The 21328-nt window shown below is 39.1% G+C and overlaps 2 protein-coding genes across 4 annotated transcripts in view; one reads left to right on the forward strand and one right to left on the reverse strand.

Annotated features, from left to right (window-relative positions):
• The window catches only part of LOC128745204 (protein roadkill), a 148778-nt gene extending 147227 nt beyond the window's left edge, over window positions 1–1551 (reverse strand). Inside the window, exon 1 of the mRNA XM_053842253.1 lies at window positions 1150–1551. The gene's annotated coding sequence lies outside the window, so the exon portion shown is untranslated. The remainder of the gene's footprint in view (window positions 1–1149) is intronic.
• Window positions 1552–4315: 2764 nt separating this feature from the next.
• On the forward strand, window positions 4316–20989 carry LOC128733098 (hamartin). 3 transcript variants are annotated; one of them, XM_053826710.1, is made up of 7 exons: window positions 4316–4476; window positions 4530–4943; window positions 12381–13718; window positions 18304–19911; window positions 19975–20132; window positions 20197–20308; window positions 20376–20989. In XM_053826710.1, exons 2-7 carry the CDS (start codon window positions 4850–4852, stop codon window positions 20666–20668), a joined length of 3603 nt encoding a protein of 1200 aa, XP_053682685.1. In that variant the 5' UTR covers window positions 4316–4476; window positions 4530–4849; the 3' UTR covers window positions 20669–20989. The 3 variants fall into 3 exon arrangements, with proteins under 3 accessions (XP_053682685.1, XP_053682686.1, XP_053682684.1); XM_053826711.1 differs by having other exon boundaries at window positions 4316–4469; XM_053826709.1 differs by having other exon boundaries at window positions 4316–4943.
• The last annotated feature ends 339 nt before the right edge of the window (window positions 20990–21328 follow it).

Below are 21328 nucleotides of genomic sequence, written 5' to 3' on the forward strand. Positions count from 1 at the left end.
GGTAGTAGGTAAGCCTAATATGTTATTTTGATCATTTGTTTTATTTTAGCTCATCAAGCACCTCCTACTATACAATGAAAACTTTGGCCGTAACAAGTTTAAATAATGCACATGGTTATCATATCCAATAATTAACCTAATTATTGGATATTAGATGAACTTATGGAAAATTAAATGACGCAACTATATTTCACTCGAAGGATTGCTGGTGAGATTGCTCTATTTTTGCCCATATATGCTATATATACATACTTTATTATTGAATAAACCTTCCTCATGATCCTACTAATACAATATCCTGTGTTTTCCTGTAACATCTATGAAAGTAGTATGGGTTCCTTGCACTTTCCAAAATAGATGCACAATAACATTCCTACCCACTTCCCCTGCGGTTGTTTGGACGCAGCCAGGTATATAATGTGATTATATAGCCATCTACGATGTGTGCAACCCCATATGCTAATTGTAATTGTAATTTATTAGAGATACGTTAACCACAGTTTACAACTCTGTTCAGGGTCAAGGATTCAAGCTGATGCTAAAACGTGCTAAAACTATTGAAAAAAAGAGTTTTATTAAAATCTCATTATTTTTTCGCACAGTTTGGGCTTAGCTGACACTTATAAATTATGAGTTTTTAAGCTTTTGGCACTAATGCCGATTTTTTAGTTTTGATACAAATTATTTTTAGTTTTCGCTTGTATGAAGCTATGACCAAAAAGCAGGTAATTATATTTCTGAAAATGATACTTAATTGTTTATTGAATATTTATCAATATGTAAAAAATACCGGATTCAAAACTTAGTTTGTCCATTATTTTTAGAAATGGCTTAAATAGTAGATTTGTCGAATTACTTATTTTGAATATGTAAGTTACAAAACCGGGGACAGCAGACTATGATCCTACTGACCCTTGCTGCCACCCAACGCTCCCAAGATATAAATATATATAGGACTACTGACTTGGTAACATCAGTGTTTCATCCCAAAACTACTTGGGAGGAAAATATTAAGTATTATTTTTAATGTTTAGGTACTTACGTTCCTTGCTCTTTACTTTATACGATAATGCAATCACAAACCTAAAATGCAAATATATATGCTTCGAATCAACATGGTCAGAGATTAGATTTACTTATCCAGCCTACCTGAAAATTCTTCAGCAATAACTTGCAGCTTGCACAATTAGTGGCACGTAAATTTGTTAGTATAGATAACACTCAACCAGGATAGGAAAAGCAATTTTCACCCCGATTTTGCATCAGCAAAATTGCCAGACAATCCGCACTACCTTCCCTTAACCCACGCAAACACACAAAATGATACGCAGAAAGTAAAAATTTGCACCGCACTTAACAAATTAATGCAAGTTACAGAAACACCGAACTTTATGAGTTCGTATCTTCAGCGTTCCAAATTGGTATATAATGGAAATGTACTCAAAAAACAATTTTTGAAAACGTTGGATCAAGAGGATCAAGAGGGATTGAGGATCTTGCGATTTGACCGATTCGACAGATTCGTGCTCAACTCAAATTCCTCAAATTTTCCACCGTGATCACACTACTATCTGTCATTCGTGAATTCGTGTAAAAGAGGTTAAAGAAGGTTGATGATGTTATTGCGGCTTATGTGTGAGAATAAGAAGGAGGGAAGTATAATTGTGATGGTTGCGATGCCATGCCTGCAGCGTTGCTGATATATAGTTCATCAGGGTTTTGCGTAAGAAAAAAAGAGACGAAACTATATTTGCTTTGACACTTTGTTTGATACACTATATACACAACCAAGCGACTGGCAACCAGGGATGCCAGGTGATTTTTTGAAAAGTCTTCACGAATCAAGGAAAAATGTCTTCATTTGAAGATAGAATTAACAAAAGGGCGAATGTCGCAAGCGTAAACAAACCGAGTGAGGGTTGTTTTTCCTATGCTGGCCCAGCAAAAAATAACTCTCACTCGTTTTGTTTACATTTGCGACATTCGCCCTTTTGTTAATTCTATCTAGAATTTGTCTTCCTTCGGCTTTCCGCCCATTTAAACTGCATGGTCAAAGTAAATTGATATATACCAGGTATGTGACCATCGAGGGTTGCATTAGTGTGTGTAGAAAGAAGAAGAAATAGTTCTGAAATATGGTGGAACTTGTATGAAAATTAAAACTAAATTAATTGTAATTAATGAATGCAGCTATATTATTCCAGAGAAATGTTTGAACATTTACAATGAAATGTAAGGAATATATTTTAAAGTCATTTGCAATTGTAGCCTTCTTTATTATGCGCAAAAAATTTGAGAACATGGGTGACTAACTATTTCGATGTGCAATTGAAAAATGAATTAATGTTTCTAATACTTCACGATCAATACGGTATACGGTTACTTAAATTAAAACACGTTCCATCCAACATTTTGCTTGGATGATGCTCTTGAATATGCCTTTGATGTCTTCTTTTAAAAAATAGTTTTATTCGAATAGATGCTTGTGCTACTGCTTGAAAATCCTTAAGTTGAAGTCACTGTTCCAAGATGATACCTTTTTATCATAAATTTACCCGTCTCAACACTACGTAGAAAACCATAAAAAGTAATCTTAGATTGCTACAAAACGGTCTTAGAAGATAATTAACACTTTAAAAGCTTACCAGAAATCAGACGAAAAATATCGCGGGCGGATAACAATGTTGCTCATGCTGCTTATTGAACAATCATGTCCGAGCATTTTAAAAAAAATCTTTTTTGTTTTACTACTTGTAGGAAAGCGATATAACGACATTTCTTTGAGACATCTTGATACCGTTTTGACGAAAAAATTTCCGCTTGCAATTGGGTATTTTAGTGGTATTTAAATTCTCACATATTATGATAATATATGATGTCACTGTAAAGTCACATGAGAACTTTTTCAAACTTGACGAGTGAAAGTAATAAAAAAAGCATTTTTTTCATTTAAAAAATTTTTTTTAGGATAAGACGATATCTTATAAGTAAACCATTTTTCTTCTCAGCTCGCCTTAGGACAACACAGTGGATAGATAAACTATGGTCATCAGCCGATACAGGTTTCATATGGGAGCTGTCAAAAGCTCGGTCAAAATGAAAAGCTCTATCAGAAAGATAGAAGAGAGGAAGAGAACTTCTGACATCATTTCAATCAATCGATTTGGTTGATATCTGTCAAACAGCAAATCATTCTATTTTTGATTTTTAATAATTTTTTCATCAAATGTTCACTTAATTGAAATAAAAAAAGAACTGTTAGATTCAGAAAACGACGGGTTATCAAATGAGGCAAAAAAAGCAACTTTTTTGGGAAAATTAAAATACCCAATTTGGAATGTTGCACTTCATTGTATTCATGAAAATACATACTAGAAATAATGTTCTAAGCATAAACATAAAAACTGTGAGAAAAAAAAAATAGACAAATCTTGCGTATCCAACGATTTTTTTTAAAAATTAACTAATTTTCCATATAAAATGCTCGAAATCTCAGAACTAGTGTAGATGTGTTAGTGCAAAGTGTATATGACAGCTCGCATTGTCATATACCTGGTATTGAGCTTGCTGACGTTTATCGTACGCACACATCGACGCGCGATTTGTTGTTGCTGTTGTTAGATTTTACATTGATTTTACACGTTTGTTTTTGTTTTCCCCCAGTTATACCCCGGTAAAAAAACATACGTTTAAGTGATAAACGATAAGTTTTTGTAGCCTTTTGCACTGGGCTTAGCAAGCTCTATATATGAATTTACTTTGCTGCATGGTGAAGACTTGTCTTCACATGTCTTCAAGTGAAGACATTTCACTTTTTTGTAACAAAAATGTCTTCAAAATGAAGACATGTATTCACTTCTGGCATCTCTGCTGCCAACTCAATGTGTTTGACCCAGCCCATCGGCAGGCAACCATGTTTTCGCCGCCAACATCTCGCGTGTGCGGAAATGAGATAGCATGTCAGCACTGCGTTTCACTCAACTGCCAGCCAAGGGTATGTAATCATGCTATCTCTTTCTCATGTAGGAGTGAAGAGAGCATCCTTCAAAGTTCGCCGGCAATTAGAATTTCCATTGAATAAAGCGTTAGCCGTCACTCGGACCGAAACGTCAGAAAAAACGGTTACACTGCAATCATATGCATTTGACGTTCGTATCAAACCCCTGGCATAAACATGGCTGCGATGGCTGCCTAGCAGTACCATGGTTTAGAACAATCTGGCATCTCTGGTTTTGAACAATATCATGATCATCAACAGATCAACATTGTCAACGCGATAAAAAGTGAAGAGCGAAATTTATTTTTTCTGTAATTTTAAAATATTTGGGTAAATATTTATCGTTTTTTCCAGCGCGATATTATCTTTAAATGCATCAAGGACAGTGCAGTGAAATTGAGTATTACCAATTACGTCTGAATAGTCGATTTTAATGCCGCTCTATATCGGGTGCTGTATTAACTAGTGGCATGTAAAATGTACTACTAATATTGCAAATAACCATAGAGAACTTTCTGATTTAATTTTATAGCAAAGAAAATGATTTTTACGATTTTTATCTTGAAAAAAAATCTTCCAATGGCAACTTAGTGAAGATAAAAGAAAAGAAAAAATTAGATATACTGAGTGAAACAAAGGCGAAATAGTTGAGGAAAAGTATGGTTATACAAATCATACGAGGAAGATTAAAACGTCGAAAACGAAGACAAACCTACGCAGCAGTCAACGGAGACGATCAAGCTGCAAATCCTGCACTGAATTCGATTCTAGCTCAAATAAACTAATATTGCGTCTGGCAGGTTTCCTGGAACGTGCACCTATTTAAAATAGCAAGTAAACAGATTTATTAAGATGGATGTGACAAAGTTATTCTCTGATCTAGAGTCGAATAATCTCGCTTTGGCGGATGATTCCAAGAAACGCTTCTCCGAACTGTTTACCACATGTAAGTAGATAATAAATGTGTTTCTATAAAAAAAAAGTCGATATTGTACTATTTGTGTGTAAACGTAATATTTTTATCTATTTTGCGATTTTAATTTTACTGTAAATGAAAGTTATGTAAAACAACTCGATATGGTATATTTTAATTCAATTGTTATTGAGCCACTAGTTTACTCAAATCGCACATTTGGTAGATCGCTGTAATTGCAATATCTTTTGCTTAACCTGGCACCATGGGTAAAGTTAAAAATATTAGTACAAAACTCTTGGTAAATATTATTACTACCTATTGTACTACTGATTGAAATATAAGTGTCATATGGATTTTGTACAATACTCTTTCAAATTACTGACTTCTACGTATCTATGTCGTAAATACAGTTATTAAAAGTACGCATCGTTCGTTATATAAACGTATGAAAATGAAAACATTCATGTTTGTCTCAAATAAAAATAAAAATAATGAAATAGGAATGCTACTTCAAATTACCTCCTTGGGCTTGGCGGATCAGTCTAGAAGGTGTACTCCGCTTGGCAGATAAGAACAGGCGATGAAGTGTGTCCGATTTTTTTATTTACAGTTTCCGCCCTTGGCAATCTCTTATGTGAGCAGGATTCACACTGCCCGGTAAGAATGAGTAAATGAGTTATAAATGAACTTAAAATGCAGTACTTTATTCATATTTATTATGGTTGCGTTACATAAGCAAAATTCAGGACTACTTTTGAAAATGCACATTGGTGGTTAAAATGTGTTTCGGGCAGTTGATTAAAATTTGTTACAGCACCGCAATTTTAAATGTAAAAAATTAGAAATTTGCCTCCTAGGTACTTTTAAATGTTAATAATTTTTGACTTTCAGTAGTAACAGCTTGAAGAACCAAAGTTTACAAGTAAATTGGTATACTGATATCTCTCACTTAGTCAACCCGTCGCTTATAATAAGGTAAACAATTAGTGATCCGCTTAGACTTCTTAAAATAGGTTGTCTACCCTACTACATTTTGTCCAAAATTTGTATATCCTTGGGTATAATAAAGTACATTTTGAGCCTGTTATGATTCTAGTTATTGAGGATTTGATAGGTACAATAGTTTAGTGCGGGGTCATTCGACCCATTTTGGTTAAAGTATGTGCAAAAAGAAGCTATGGAACATGACAAAAAATCTGGTAAATAAATGAAGTTCAATTACCTCTCAATGGTCTCAATGTGTTGACGGGTTGTACATCTTCCCGAAAACTGTTTCCCCGAAACCCAGTTCCCCTAAGGATATTTTCCCGAATGAACTGTTTTCCCGAATGTACCATTTTCCCGAAAACCATTTCCCCGAATGTACTACTCCTCCGAACACCATTTACCCGAATGTAACACTTCGCCGAAAACCATTTCTTCGAATGTACTACTTCCCCGAATGTACTGCTTCCCCGAAAACCGTTTGCCCGAATTTACCATTTCCCCGAAAAGTAACGTTTTATATTTTGGCGTCACAAATTATATGGGCGTTGAAGCCAAGTACATCAGAGATCAGAGAATTAAACATTACTGCGAAGCGCGCAAATTCCGTTTGACTAATTTTGGCTTCTAATTCCGTGCAAATGGTATTAAAGTCAACAATATCTCTCAACAAAACATGCACATTTTCTTCAACAATGCATGAGAGTATACGTTCAAACATTTTTGTCGAAAATGTTCTATACGTTCTGCTAGGAAACCGCCACCTTTAGACCAAGTGTATGAAATTAGGCGTCGCACGGAATTAGGCCACCTCACGGACTCAACGAACATTATTGTTGTATAGTAGTTTATCAAGCGCTTATCCCCTATGATAAAACTAAACCTTGTCGTGGTGTAGGTCTTTTTAACTAATCAGTAAATAAACAGCGGTCACGTTTACTTCTGAATGTGGGTATATGTCAAAATACTTCTGTGATTTCAAGTGGGACTCGGGGTAAAAATTTACCAAATGTGATTGTTGCGTTGTTCAGAAAGTGCTTTTATTCCGTTTAAGAATAAGGCCAGTATGGCGATCTCTGATAATTAATAGATGAATGTTTCTGGGATTCATTCCTCCCTACGATAAAACTGAACCTTGTCGTGGTGTAGGGCTTTTTGACTAATCAGTAAATGAACAGCGATCACGTTTACTTCTGAATGTGGGTATATATCAAAATACTTTTGTGATTTCAAGTGGGACTCGGGGTAAAAATTTACCAAATGTGATTGTTGCGTTGTTCAGAAAGTGCTTTTATTCCGTTTAAGAATAAGGCTAGTATGGGGATCTCTGACAATAGATTTAGTTTTCTGGGATTCATCCCTATTTATCACAACTGTCACAAATATCTCCGAAAAATGTCGGATTGATTGAGTTGGTCGGGGGCTTAGGGTTAGTAAGGGGATGTAAGCGGGATACCAGATCCGATTGGATGCCGATGGACCACTCTGTAATGATTACGGGTAATAGCACTTCTTAGGTAGCAGATGGGAAAATTAGGTCAATTCGTGTCGCGTGTTCGAGTTTCGGCTAGGCGGTGCTGCTAGATAGAGTAGGATTTTTGCACTGGCCCCGTGGCTGTCCTGAGCTCTGATGGCCGCCCGCGGGCTCTGTCGATGGGAAGGGGTCGAGTCTTAAAGAGACGCTTAAGCCCAGAGCTTTACAGCACTTTAGTCTCGAGGGTTGGAAGGCGAGCGAGTCTCTATATTTTGAAGCTTCTGTCGACTACCGCGAACGTCCAGCTTGTGCTGCGCTCAATTTACTTTGTATCGTGGGAATACACTGTGTATGCTAAGGGGATGAAAGATTTAATTTGCCCTGAAAAGTTGATAACCACTAATGCTCCGAAATTTGTCTTACCTATTGGTTCATTTGTGGTTGTTTGTGTTGGAAAACTGCAAGCGGACGCGCGGTTGAAGACCGGTGTCAGGCGGGGCTGACGAATCCTCCACTTCTTCACTATACCACATATTGCAACTCGAGTGGTACAAAAAGTCCAAAGCACATTTACAAATTCGATCTATCATTTTTCTTCTCATCATCATCATTATTATCATCATCGTCATCATCATCATCGTCATCATCATCATTATCATCATCATCGTCATCATCATCATTATATTTAAAATATGACTTTCCGGCCTTTGGCAGAGAGATCTTAGAGTCAGTTCGTGGAGTCCGCGCAGGGCCGAAACGCCTCCGCCTGCGGGTATAGGCGTGACGGCTATGCTTGGGGCTCTACCTGTGTTTTAGTGGGCGACAGTGCCTGTCTCGTCAGGTAGAACTGATGTTTGAGGTCTCCCTGACACTTTGTTGACATCACAAAAGGGCCCAGCGCAGAGTTTTATACGCTATTAAGCGACCAGTTGGATAACCCGAAAAAAAGGAAAAAAAAAGGAAAAAAAGGAATGTTTCTGGGATTCATCCCTATTTATTACAACTGTCACAAATATCTCCGAAAAATGTCGGATTGATTGAGTCGCTTGGATGCCGAAGGACCACTCTGTAATGATTACGAATAATAGCACTTCTTAGGTAGCAGATAGGAAAATTAGGTCAATTCGTGTCGTGTGTTCGAGTCTCGGCTAGGCGGTGCTGCTATATAGAGTAGGATTTTTGCACTGGCCCAGTGGCTGTCCTGTGCTCTGATGGCCGCCCGCGGGGTCTGTCGATGGGAAGGGGTCGAGTCTTAGAGAGACGTTTAAGCCCAGAGCTTTACTACACTAGCTCTTTGGTCTCGAGGGTTGGAAGGCGGGTGAGTCTCTATATTTTGAAGCTTCTGTCGACTACCGCGAACGTTCAGCTTGTGCTGCGCTCAATTTACTTTGTATCGTTGGACAGTACACGAATGCTAAGGAGATGAAAGATTAAATTTGCCCTGATAAGTTGATAACCACTAATGCTCCGAAATTTGTCTTGCCTATTGGTTCATTTGTGGTTGTTTGTGTTGGAAAATTGAAAGCGGGCGCGCGGTTGAAGACCGATGTCAGGTGGGGCTGACGAATCCTCCGCTTCTTCACTATACCACATATTGCAACTCGAGTGGTACAAAAGGTTAAATGCACATTTACAAATTCAATCTATCATTGTTCTTCTCATCATCATCATTATAATCATCATCGTCATCATCATCATTATATTTGAAATATGACATTCCGGCCTTTGGCAGAGAGATTCTAGAGTTAGTTCGTGGAGTCCGCGCAGGGCCGGAACGTAACGGCTAGGCTTGGGGCTCTACCTGTGTTTTAGTGGGCGACATTGCCTGTCTCGTCAGGTAGAGCTGATGTTTGAGGTCTCCCTGACACTTTGTTGACATCACAAAAGTATTCACTGATTGTATTCATGCGGCGTACGCGCATGATCAAGGAGAAAGAACTGTAAAAGTTTTCTAGATGATTCAGGGCGAGACTGCCGTAGGCCGCGAGTGTTCGCCGGCGACCCGCCGTCGGAAGCGCCGGCCCCTGCGGGGGCCATCCCCCCGCAGAAACCGCCTCTATTTAGGTGCATGTATTTTCCTAGGTTTACTGACTAGTAGGGGTTATCCTTTAGTTGAGTCCGAACGAGCGATAGCCAGTAAGGACAGCATATAACAAAAAATTAAGAATTAAGTAAACCGAGGGCTGCGAATGTTTTGCCATACAGTCGAAATTGTCCTACTGCAAGAGTTAAATTCTATTACTTATTTCGAGTTATACGTATGGCTCATATAGCGCTCCTTATCCAGTAGCGATAAAAGCCCCCGGCTTATGACAGCATTTTGTTGTCTCGGTTTATTTTATCGTTTATTTTAGCGTTTTAGAACTACCGTTAATCCGGGATATTTATCATGCAGGAGAGCAAAAGAAAACTGTGCACAGTCCCCTAAAAATACATCAACGTTATCTCGGGAGCTAGAACTGCTCAATAATCTTCAAAATTATGTGATGCGAGTTATTGAAAGGGACAAGGAAATTCTCACGACTGTCTGCAAAGTGTCAAAAAAGCATCGCATGGGAGTGGAACCCTTGATCATCAGCTGCGGTTGACTCGGATTTCATTGACCCTCGGATCAAACAGACCACCCAACCGAAGTCTAAAAAAATGGTGGCCAGAATCCGCCCAGCCAGCACCAACTCGTATATCAATGTACGAAAATTATCGTAAATATCTCTTCACAAACTCGGATTCGTAAATAAAGCCTAATAAAGTACGCACAAGTTGATATTCTATCGTTTATAATGCTAGTAGCTGACAAACATACGATTTTCAGCACAAAGTCGTATAGCTATATGAAGCTTGTCGCACTTTATCGCATCTTATCGTATTGAAATACCTATATAAGTGTATCGCTCAAGATTATTCCTCAGTGCGTATATCGCCTCCGAAATGGTACGGATAAGCGGCTTTTGCGCGTCGAATACGATTTTGTTGGATAAATATCGGTACGTAACTCTTATTTGCAATCTAATTATACATATGAAAATGCTGACTGGGCGGGCTCGTAAGCTGTACGACCAGGTGTTGATGAAACGCGAAATTTAATGCGACAGCAGATTTCAATCAAATCCCAGGAATTAAATTCTACTAGGCTCCTTCTCACGGCAAGGTTAATGGCAGATTCAGATTTACTTTCGTGGATTCGCGATCTGTTCCTGTAGCAAGAGAACCAATATTTTTCTGATGTCTCCGCCCATGACTACAAATTCGGATGTATAAAAAAGAAAGTGCGGTAAAAAAGCATTTACCCTACAATAAGTCCCGTGATGGGCCAGTCACGTTTTGGTCAGATCTTTGGCCCGATATTATTCCAACAAGAACGTACTACCATGATACAATAGGCCATATGAATAAAATAGTTTGATTTGCCTTCCCCGTGTAAACCTTGTGGAAGAAGCAAAGCAAACACTTTTGTGCATATGGCCCAATGACAATCACAATTCATGCCAAATGATCTAAATCTACAAGATCATCTCCAGTTCTATCCAATGGAGTAGTACTGGGTGATAATAAAGCGAAAGCTGCAGATGAAAGAAGGAACCAGTCACCAGCGACTTTGGTCATATGAAGAATTGATGGAACCGGCTGGTCTAGACAGTAATTGAAGAAGATGTGCGCCGTTTGATAAGCGTTATCAATAGCAAAACGCGAGAATATCTTTGAAATAATGACGATTTTTTTTCAATTTTTTCATGATATATAATTTTATTACTTTTGATTGATCTTTACAAGATGTTTCGCACGCACAAATTTATGAATCTCCGCATTGCGCATACCCAGCCGTAGTAATCAATCTTCAGTTGCTTCCGCACGAGCAGCAATTATTTTATGAGTAAGAGTATGCGAAAGCTGGTTTTCTTTTGTAATGTTAAATGGTAGGTTGCATGTTATGTCAAAATTCATTGACTTTTCAATTGTTTCAGCTTTATGTGTTTTTCTGCTTTTTGATTTGCAGCCTTCTGTGGTATTCAACCCCAACTATTAGATTATCAAATTTTAAACTTATCAGTTTTGTAGCAGAAAACTGCATCACCTATTCTATAATGCTGCGCAGTGAAAGTAATGGCTTATTTTTAAAAACATGGTTTCCGGGGAAGCGGCTTCGAAAAATTGGTTTTCAGAAACTATATTTTGGGAACCTAGTCAATAGTATGTACTAGATTTTCGGGAGCTGATTTTCGAATTCAGGACATTCGAGGAATCAATGCATTCGGAAAAGCATTTTTCAGATAAACTTCATTCGGGGAAAATATTTCGTAAAAGCAGGCTTTCGGGGAAAAGTCGTATAATCTTACACATATTTCTGCTTTCAAAATACTGGGAAAGAACATTTGTGTAAGACGAGACACACACTTGGCAACAGGCTTGTAATGCAATGTAACATGATTTTACTCGTGGAAATCAGTATTCGGGTAAATGGTTTTCGGGGAAACGATACCTTCGGGAAGTGTTTTTCGGAGAATTGGTATATTCGGGGAAATATTTTTCGGGGAATTAGTACATTCGGGGAAACATCTTTCGGGAAAATGGTTTTCGGGGATTTGGGAATTGGACGGGGGTAATATTTTATTTGTAGGTTAGCTATTCAAGAATGCACGAGGTCTCAATTCTAGACAATTGGACAATTGTGCACACGCGGCGGGATTAGTAAAGATTAGGTTTCGATGAAATAGGAAACACCTGGAAATGCCAGGGAATTCTATTTTCATCGGATACTTAACACCCTGACCTGCATTCTCTTAAAAATTTACCAGCTCTCCAGAATAAAGTCTCCAAGTCTCCATAATAAAGCAAACTATAATAATAATTGAATAAATTTATTTTGTACTACATGCAAAATTATCACGCAGTGAACTATTATTCTAGAGTAAACGGTGGTTTTTATTGAAAATTTAACATTTTAAAAATACCTAATTCATCTATTCAGTCAAAAGTCGGATTTGTTATTAATGATTCTGTTTCGTTTACAGCACGTGAATCCTGGTTGTCGCACAGCATGATGGACTACTTTGGACAAACTTCGTCGGTCCGAATTGTTGACATTCTTGTAAAAGTGCAGCAACCGCATGATAAGTTTATTTTGGACAAATTAGCCGAGTGGATACGAAGTGGATCGAACAAAATGCTTGCATTAACTCTCTTCGGACACATAATTCAGAAAAGACCTTCCTGGCTGTGCAAGGTGGGTAGCCATCAGCTAGTCAAAGAGATGCTCAAGCTATCTAAGATGGAGAAAGAAATAATTCCGCTAATCAACGCTGTATTGTGTATTATCAACCTGTTGCCGGTTATTCCTTTAGTAATGGGTGGCTATATTCAAGATTTGTTCGAAATTTTCAACTATTTGGCTACTTTTGATAGGAATACCTCGGTCAATTTACCAGAAGATCAGTTAATTCATCTGCAGTTTGGGCTATACGAATTGTTTAACCGATTATACGGTATGTATCCGTGTAATTTTGTAACTTTTCTGAAAAGAGAATATCGTGGCGAAAAGCAAGCCATTTTTCAACACACGATTAAGCCTCTGCTGGACACCGTTAAAATTCATCCTCGCTTAGTGTCATCCGATCAAGATAGTGAAATTAGCCAAGTCCGTTGGAAAAACATGGAACCACACGATGTGGTTAACGAATGTGCTCGAATGTCGCTGGACTATCTGGACAAACCGCAGGAGTCCCAGCAAATTGCTGGTAATGAATGCCCTTGCTATAGCACGCCTATCAAACCGGCTGAATTTAATGCCGTTACAACTATAGATTTCCAATGGAAAGCAAGCGTAAACTACTTCAATACTATATCTACAGACCAAAAACTAAGCACAATTGCTGCGCAAAATTCGTTTTGGTCGCCAAGCAACATGATGCAACCGACTCCGCCGCCGGGACCCGCAACAGTTCCACACACTCCAAATCCCACTCCGAGCTACACAATTCCCTCCATATCGGGACCACAGCTACCAGCTGCAGACGGCGCTTCTCCACCGGAAGCAGCAGTAGAAGCAACACCTGAAACAACTCCTATGAAGGATATTGTGAAACCGGTTCGACCGTATCCGGTAAATTCAACGGCGGTACGAGCAATGTGGAACACCAGCCAGCCATCCTCACCAATCAAAAAGGAAGCAAGTCATTTTAGCTATGAAAAAAGTGTTATTACATCTCAAAAATTGTTGCGAATGGTGAATGATCGGAATCACTCGGTGCTACAGATGCCGGCCAATCCTGCCATTAATACTACAACTGCTACATCAACAACGAGCAACAGCGTACCGTCAAGCCCGCTACCAGTGGATCAACCTGCATTCGGTAAGTTTTGTTAATAGTTTTTTTCACGATGTTGCAATTTTTTACATACTTATATTATATTTACTATATTCTACTATGTCTACTGTTGTGTACCAGTGATTCTACCTTGTCCAATGAAATGATATCGTTTTGTATAACCAACCAACCAACCTGCCAAAATGATACTTTGATATAAAAAATTACTAATCCGCCTAGAACTGTGATCTGGCCTTTTTCACAGCATACAGTTTGTCAGACGCCTACGCTTTTCATATAAAATATCTTCACGGTGTATAAAAAATTGATTTCATTCGATTTTTTCATTTCAATTTTTCTGTTTCGTAACATGGGACAGGAATGGTTCCAGCGGCAGTATGTGTGTTGTTCAATTTCTTGGGAATCTTAACTTTCTGCGGCTGAGGTGCCCCAATCTTAACGATTATGTTGACGTGGTAGTCTGCTGGACACCTAAACTTCACTTAATAATTCCTATTATTGAGTTATGAACATTCAGATTTTAATTATTTTAGAATTCAGTACATATCTTTAGCAACCTATTGGATGTAATTAGACCGCAGATATGAGTCGAGAAGACACTACAAACTTAAGGATCAAAATACGACACTCCATTGCATCTATTGTATTTTTCAGATTTCTGGTGTCTGTCAGACTACCACCTCAGCCGCAGAAGGTTAAATTTGTTCTCCACTCATTTGTTCTCTTTTTTCAGCTCTGAGATGGTTGTTTTTTTTGCGTTCTATAGCCCAAGCCCAACGGGAAGCTATGATCCCTCCGGCAACAAACGTCTCGTTGATGCGGATTAAATTCTGTGCAAATCTACGGACGGTGCAGCAATAGCATTTCAGCAGCAACTTTTCAAAAGAGCCAATCTGCAAAATGTAAACAAATCGAGTGAGGGTTTCTTTACCTATGCTAGTCCACCTCACTGGGTTTGTTTAAATTTGCAGATTGGCTTTTTTGAAACGTTGGTGCCGATTTGTGCTTTTACGCGATTGATAGAAGCATGTCCGGGTTCTGATAATATGAATCATACGCGCGCTTTAAGTTGTGTATGTCCAGCGAAGATTCTGAAAACTTCTCTCGATTTCCAGCAGAAAAAGTATTTGATTTTTGGGTTTGTATAGCATCTAGCTGGAATATCTGTATCTCCAATACTGCAACCTGATTTAAAATTCTTGGTATATTGTGTTATTTGCAATTAAGAAGTGAGGGCAGAGGGACGAAAAACCACGTCTTCATTCGCGACCAACCTTGGGTAGACTGCGCCGGGCCGATACAGTTTTGTGGTCTGTCAAGGAGCACTTCGCAGCTGTTCGCATAATCTAGTGCCGATGCAATTCCGATCTAATCTAGATGCTGGATTATGTGTAATATACGTGGGTGCCTTTTTGTTTTCTAATGTGGGTTAGCTCCAATCCGACCACTGAATAAACAAACATTTTCGGAAGGACAAACAAGCGTTTTCAGGTTGTCAGTTTATTGCTAATAGCGGTGTTGAAACTGTAGAAAGACTCGGAGCGAATCCGACGTCTAAAAAGTCCAACCTGAGTGAACACGTTTTAACGTTTTAACAGCCGTTCGATTGGAAGTACGGCGAACCTAGATTGGACCTGAGCATAAACAAAAAAATCAGGGAGGTTGTGTACAAGACACAACCGCATATAGGTGACGCAGGACTACGTAAGTCTCTTTGTGGCGATAGTAGCATATATCCATGCATGTAATAATACGATTCTTCATATGTAAACATGCTACATGCAGCATATACAGGGATACCTCAATATAAGACAATTTTTAATTTCAAAAAGTTGTCTTATATCGAAATTGTCTTATATCGAAACATGGTTTGGTGATCATCTCATGTCTCTCAGAGGCCGTATGACCGGTTCCGGGCCTGGAGAGGGTTTCTTTTCTGATTCAAGCACGGAACGAATTTCGGAGGAACTTGTCCGGGACCTGGAATCGGTCATATGGCCTCTGAGAGACATGAGATGGTCGCCAATCGCTATTTTGTCGAGTGCTGATGTTTTTTGATATGCGACATGACATACTTTACTGATGCTGAAATGTCCCTTTATGGGAACCGGTTCCGGATTTCTAGTGTCCCCTCGGATCCGGATGGCGCGCACCATGGCTCATAACTGCAGCAAAGTAACTGATATGTCCACAGTCGATGATATGTTTACAAAAATCAACAGATTTCAAACAAATTTTAAATATTTGGCAACTTTATCTAAAAAAGCAGTATCTCGGTCTCCAAGGAACTCCGGAATAACTCCGGGACCATATGACATATGGCCATTATCTATAGATATTATGAAAATAGAAAATATTTTCGCAAAATTCCCAAATTTGGTAAAAAAAATATTGAAAGATAAAAAAGTTATGGCCATTTTGGTAAATTTTCCGGTGCTAAAAATGAAGTAGACCTTAGAGGGGTTAATGCTGAAACGAGAACATCGGTTGAAGAAGAAGGGTGGTTTACACTCTGAGGTACTTCCCAGGCACAGATATCAAATTGGTATAGGTTTAAGTGCCGTAAAGAATCTTCGACTTATTGGTTTCTGTCACTTTTTTGCAAAAAACACGTGCAAACCATGAACGTGCAAACGTCTTTTCTTGGACCAATCAGGATGCGAGGATTTCTAGTTGGACCAGTTGGACAATGCTTCTCTATTTTCAGTTTTTCAATAGTGTACACTTACGAAATAATACCGTTCTTCATTTGAGCCAATTCTTAGAAGATGTTCCGATCGATTGGTGTAAAAATATTGAAAAACGAACGACCGCTAAGCTATTAGCGTTCAAAACCTGACCACTTTTCGAGAAAGATTTTTTGGAATGACACCCTACTCAGTCAAACCTTGCCGTAAGACGTAGTGCTACGTCAAAACGCTATTAGACGTAACACACAGACAAAATCTTCAACAAGGATGACATGTTGCGTTTCGTGTTGAAAGTGGTTAGTGATCGTGTCGTTTAAGAATCACTCTCCGCACGAACAGCTGTTCTCGATAATGCGTTGATGAGGTTGATGAGCGATGAGTCGGCCATCAAGGCTCTTCTTCACATGTAATGATGACGTCTGTTGCACGTTTTGAGTGATCTATATACGCTATGAGGGAGCTGTTGATATTTTTCTGGTTTTTGTATTAGAAAAAGAGGGAGAGAAATATTTTTGCTTTTGGTTTCACGCACGCGTTGATAGTACGACATGGGATTTCATGTAAGTGCGAACAGGCCTAAAAATCTTTCTCGGCTCCATCATAGCGAATTACACGAATTACAGATCACGTTGAAGCCAGGCAGAGAGAGAGAGAGAGAGAAATAGTGCGATAAATAAAAACGTACACGTAAACTAGAGATGGTCGGGTATGAACATTTGTATACGCGAACCACCCGTACACGATAAGGAAAAAAATTAAAAACCCGTACCCGACCCGAATCCGCAAGTTTATTATTTTTGATACCCGAACCCGACCGAAATTTGGTGGGTACGAATACGGGCCCGGGTACCCGACCATCTTTAGTGTTAAATGTGGTCAATAGAGTTACCCGACCCGACCCGTACCCGGTTTCAGAAACAAAAATTAAGAAGCCGTACCCGATCCGAACTCGGCGGTTCGCCAAGTACTTACGGGTACGGGTACGGCTTACGGGTTGGTCGGTTGCTCCGACCTCCCGTCCCGAGCTGCAGGCAATAAGGCTATTTTGATTTTCGTCTCGGTCTTTCTCTACAGCTATTGGCTTTTGGCTTGCGATTGGCGATGCATAGATGGACTCACCATCAGGTGACAGGGTAATCGCATGAAAAATCGCTAAAATCAACTCATTTTCTTAATGAGATTGATTTTCTTCCTCGGTATCGGTCATCCTTCAGGTTTCCACTGAAATCTTTTCCATTCGACTACTGCGTGCTCGGTCGATGGGCGCGCAGGTGTATCACACCGATGATAAGATGGTGGTTAGGTGGTTGAAGCAACACGGTGGAACAATCGGCAAGTTTTCGTGAAAGAATTCGGTAGTTATCTAAATATCTGTTGAAGACAAAAATTAAATCTAGAAAGAAGACTGATACGCTAATAGGGTAGAAAGATATAGACATAGGGTACTGTGATTGAATAACATGTACCTACTATTTTTATTTTTATTATATTTTATTAGGTAATTATCAATTTAAAAAAACAGATTGTCGATACTGCGTTTGTTGTGTACATCAAACATGCTCCTTCTTGACTTACGGAGTCGGAGTCGATGCAAATGTAGTCTTTGTAGTTTTCTGTTCGTTGGTATTGTTTTTTTATAGCCACGGTACCACTATTTCAAGATTATTCAATACAATTCAATCAGGCAGCTTCAAGGGATCTGGTTGGTTTCAAAAACAAAACGGTCTTACAATAGATAAAAATATGTAGATATAGAACCAAATTCTCTCGGCTTTGGGCAGACTAGGCTCCAGTGCGACTGCCCCATCTCGTGCTGCAAAGGAAAACGGAACGGAAACGGAAATATAGCAGCAAATTATACAGAAAAACGAGAGTTGTTAATTGCATTTTCAATGTATTTTTCTTCCCCTTTTAAATAGAAATCACTCGACTAACACATTTAGTGTCGAATGTAAAACTGTCTTCGGGGGAAACGACAAGATTTGATTCACCTACCATTAGCCAGCCCGATTGTACGCAAGAGGATCAGGAGGTACACGAGATAAACAGCCAACATTTGTTGCACGAACTTTCACCGATGCCTCTGCTTCCGACCAAAGTTGTACCACATCAACTGCACTCAGTGCATCCAATGAAGGAAGCTTTCGATGTGGAAGATTTTGAACAAGAGGAAGGATCACCTTGTTCCGCTGGTGGACTGCATTTTAAAAATTCTCAGTCGATGATCAATTTCACCAGACATCGTTATCGGATGCACAGTCAATGTGTAGTCGACTCCGACCCCAGCTATAGTACTGGAACGTCTCCTGCCGATACGAGTAGTTATATGCTGAAGAACGGTTCAGGGATTTCCACAGCACGTGGTTCCAATGGCGGAGTAACGAAAAAACATCAGCGGCGACATTCTCTACCTGATTTGAAAAAATACAGTTTAAGAGTAGATCCAAAAACATTGGCTGGCGAACGACTGGATCCTACACTAGTTGAGACCAACGGAGATAGTAGTAGCGGAAGCAGCCCTTCTGAGGAGGAGGCTATTTCAGCTGCAACTCATTTCCACAAGAAACAAGAGCAAAAGACTGAAGAACATATTCGTAGGAATCTGGAATTATTCCAAGAAATACGTAAAAATCTGACCAATGTGGGTAGCTGTCATCGGGCTGGACAAAATGGAATACCGGCATCTTCACTTATAAGTAGTTCTACGCAGACAATTGAAAGCTATCCGCAGCCTTACGAACAAATTGTTTATGGGATTTTGCAAGAAGAGATGAAATACAAATCAGATATTGTCATGAAGCGTCTGCAAGAGCGGTGTGACAGTGACAGTAAGCCCGACCCTAACTTAATGCTTGATAAGTACATAGAACTTTGCGTGAAAAAACGTCTGGCAAATGGCGATCCTAGAAAAACGGATGAACTCTACCGAGACCATATCACATTATTGACTTTGCAACTGCAGTACGAGAAGCACCGACGTGAAATTCATGCTGAGCGTAACAGGCGGTTATTGGGGAAAAGTAGAGTCATACGCGGATTAGAGCAAAACAATGATACACTAAAGGATCAGGTCTCGAGACTAACCAAAGAGATTAGTTCACTAAATTTAGAACTGGCAGAACTAAGACGAAAAACTAATGCAGATTGGAATAAAAGTTCGTCGGAAGTGATTGAACTGAAAGAACGTTATGTTGTTGAGGTTAAAAAGAGCCAAGATCTGCAAACCCAAATCAAGGAATTAGAAAATGCTCTAATAGAAGAAACTCGAGCACATAAGGATCAGTCGATGGCCGTCGAACAAGCTCGTGGAGAGTTGTTTGATTTGCGGAATGAAATGCAGCAAGCATTGCAAAAAGCTGATCTAGGGCAGCAGTACAGGGACGAATTGACAAGACTTCAATGTGAGCTTATTCTGATGGGTGAAATACAACTCAAATGCAAAGAACGGCTTGGGCACTTGGATAATTTTAAAGCACGAGACGTCGAGAATGCGATGATTCAGGAAACATATCTAGAGGAAGTTAAAGGTTAGTATTTTGTCAACATCCAGTTTAAAATTAGTGTAGTCATACTATAAATGTGCATTGCAGATCTAAATTTTAGTCTAGAAATGAAATCCGCTCAGCTGGACTCGGCTAAAGAACGATTAATAGAGCTCGAACAACAGCTGGTCAAACGAGACGAAACGATCGCTTTACAGAAGCGTATGCTTAAGACAGTCAAAGAGGAGCATAAGGAGCAGTTTAATGTAAGTTTTTAAAGCCCATTTTACACTGAAAGTTGTATGAATAAATACTTCCTTCTTACAAAAGGCCCTTGAACGTAAATACCAAGCACAAAAAGCTATCGTGATCAAAATGGAGGAAGCCATTCTGGAATCACGCGTTAGCACTGCTGTGCGCTCTCCCGATTCCGATCGGACAGGTAAGTGTGAAAAGATGACATGTTGTGATTCATTATCTAAATATTGTTCCTTTATATATGAATTTAGATGCAGTTGGATCCCTTGATCACACGTCTCCACTATCGATATCATTAGCCTCGAGTGAGGGTCTGTCAGAAATCAAAAATCTTGCATTGGTGGTGCAATCAGGTAGTGGTTGTGGAAATTTGAGCAATCTTGATTTAGATTCCAACCAACCGACGCCGTTGGGAGGTTCCCATCCCCAAATGGATAAAGATATTACGGGAGCAATCGGATTGGTGGTAACGGGTAGACCTCCGTTGTCATCTGGAAATCTAATAGACGACACTGTAATTCCTGGGCCAAGCCAACGGCTGTAAGCCATAATTTCGCTTCATCCCCGTCTCTGTATTCCATGTTTCGTTCCTGGTTACCCCTTGATATCAGCTTTACTTTTACTGATAAGTTGTTTTCCTTTCTCGTTACTAAAACGTTCTCGAAGAACATTCAAATTTGCATGTATGCCAGCGGATTAACACAATATACTATTGTTTATTATGTTGTTGAAAAAGGCTGTTTTCAAGCCGTTGATCACCGTTGATCAAAAGGAACAAAAATTTTAGTCGATTGGCCTTCAAGGTTAAATTTAAATAAAAAAACTGTAAAGAGATTTACTAAGAAAGAAGGAAAAATATAAAGGAATACCTTTTTTTTGAATTGGAATGGATTTGAGAAATTAAATGGTTTGTGTTGCACCTATGTAGTTTGTTCATTCATTGTGCCATCTGGCCTTTATGACATGGATGAAGACAAGCCCGGTTTAGATACACCTAATCTTTTCTGATCCACGCACGGAAGGGATCCCGAAGCAACTTGTCTAGGACCTGGAATCGGCCACATAGCCATCATAACTCGAGAATTATAAGACCTGCAAAAATATGACCTTTTCGCAAAAAAATACTGAAAAAATAAAACTAAAATTCGCTGAAAAATAAAAGTCGATTTGTCAAAATCAGACATCTCAGAAACTGAGGCAATTT

This window comes from Sabethes cyaneus, chromosome 1, assembly GCF_943734655.1.
Source record: "Sabethes cyaneus chromosome 1, idSabCyanKW18_F2, whole genome shotgun sequence".
Lineage (NCBI taxonomy): Eukaryota > Metazoa > Arthropoda > Insecta > Diptera > Culicidae > Sabethes > Sabethes cyaneus.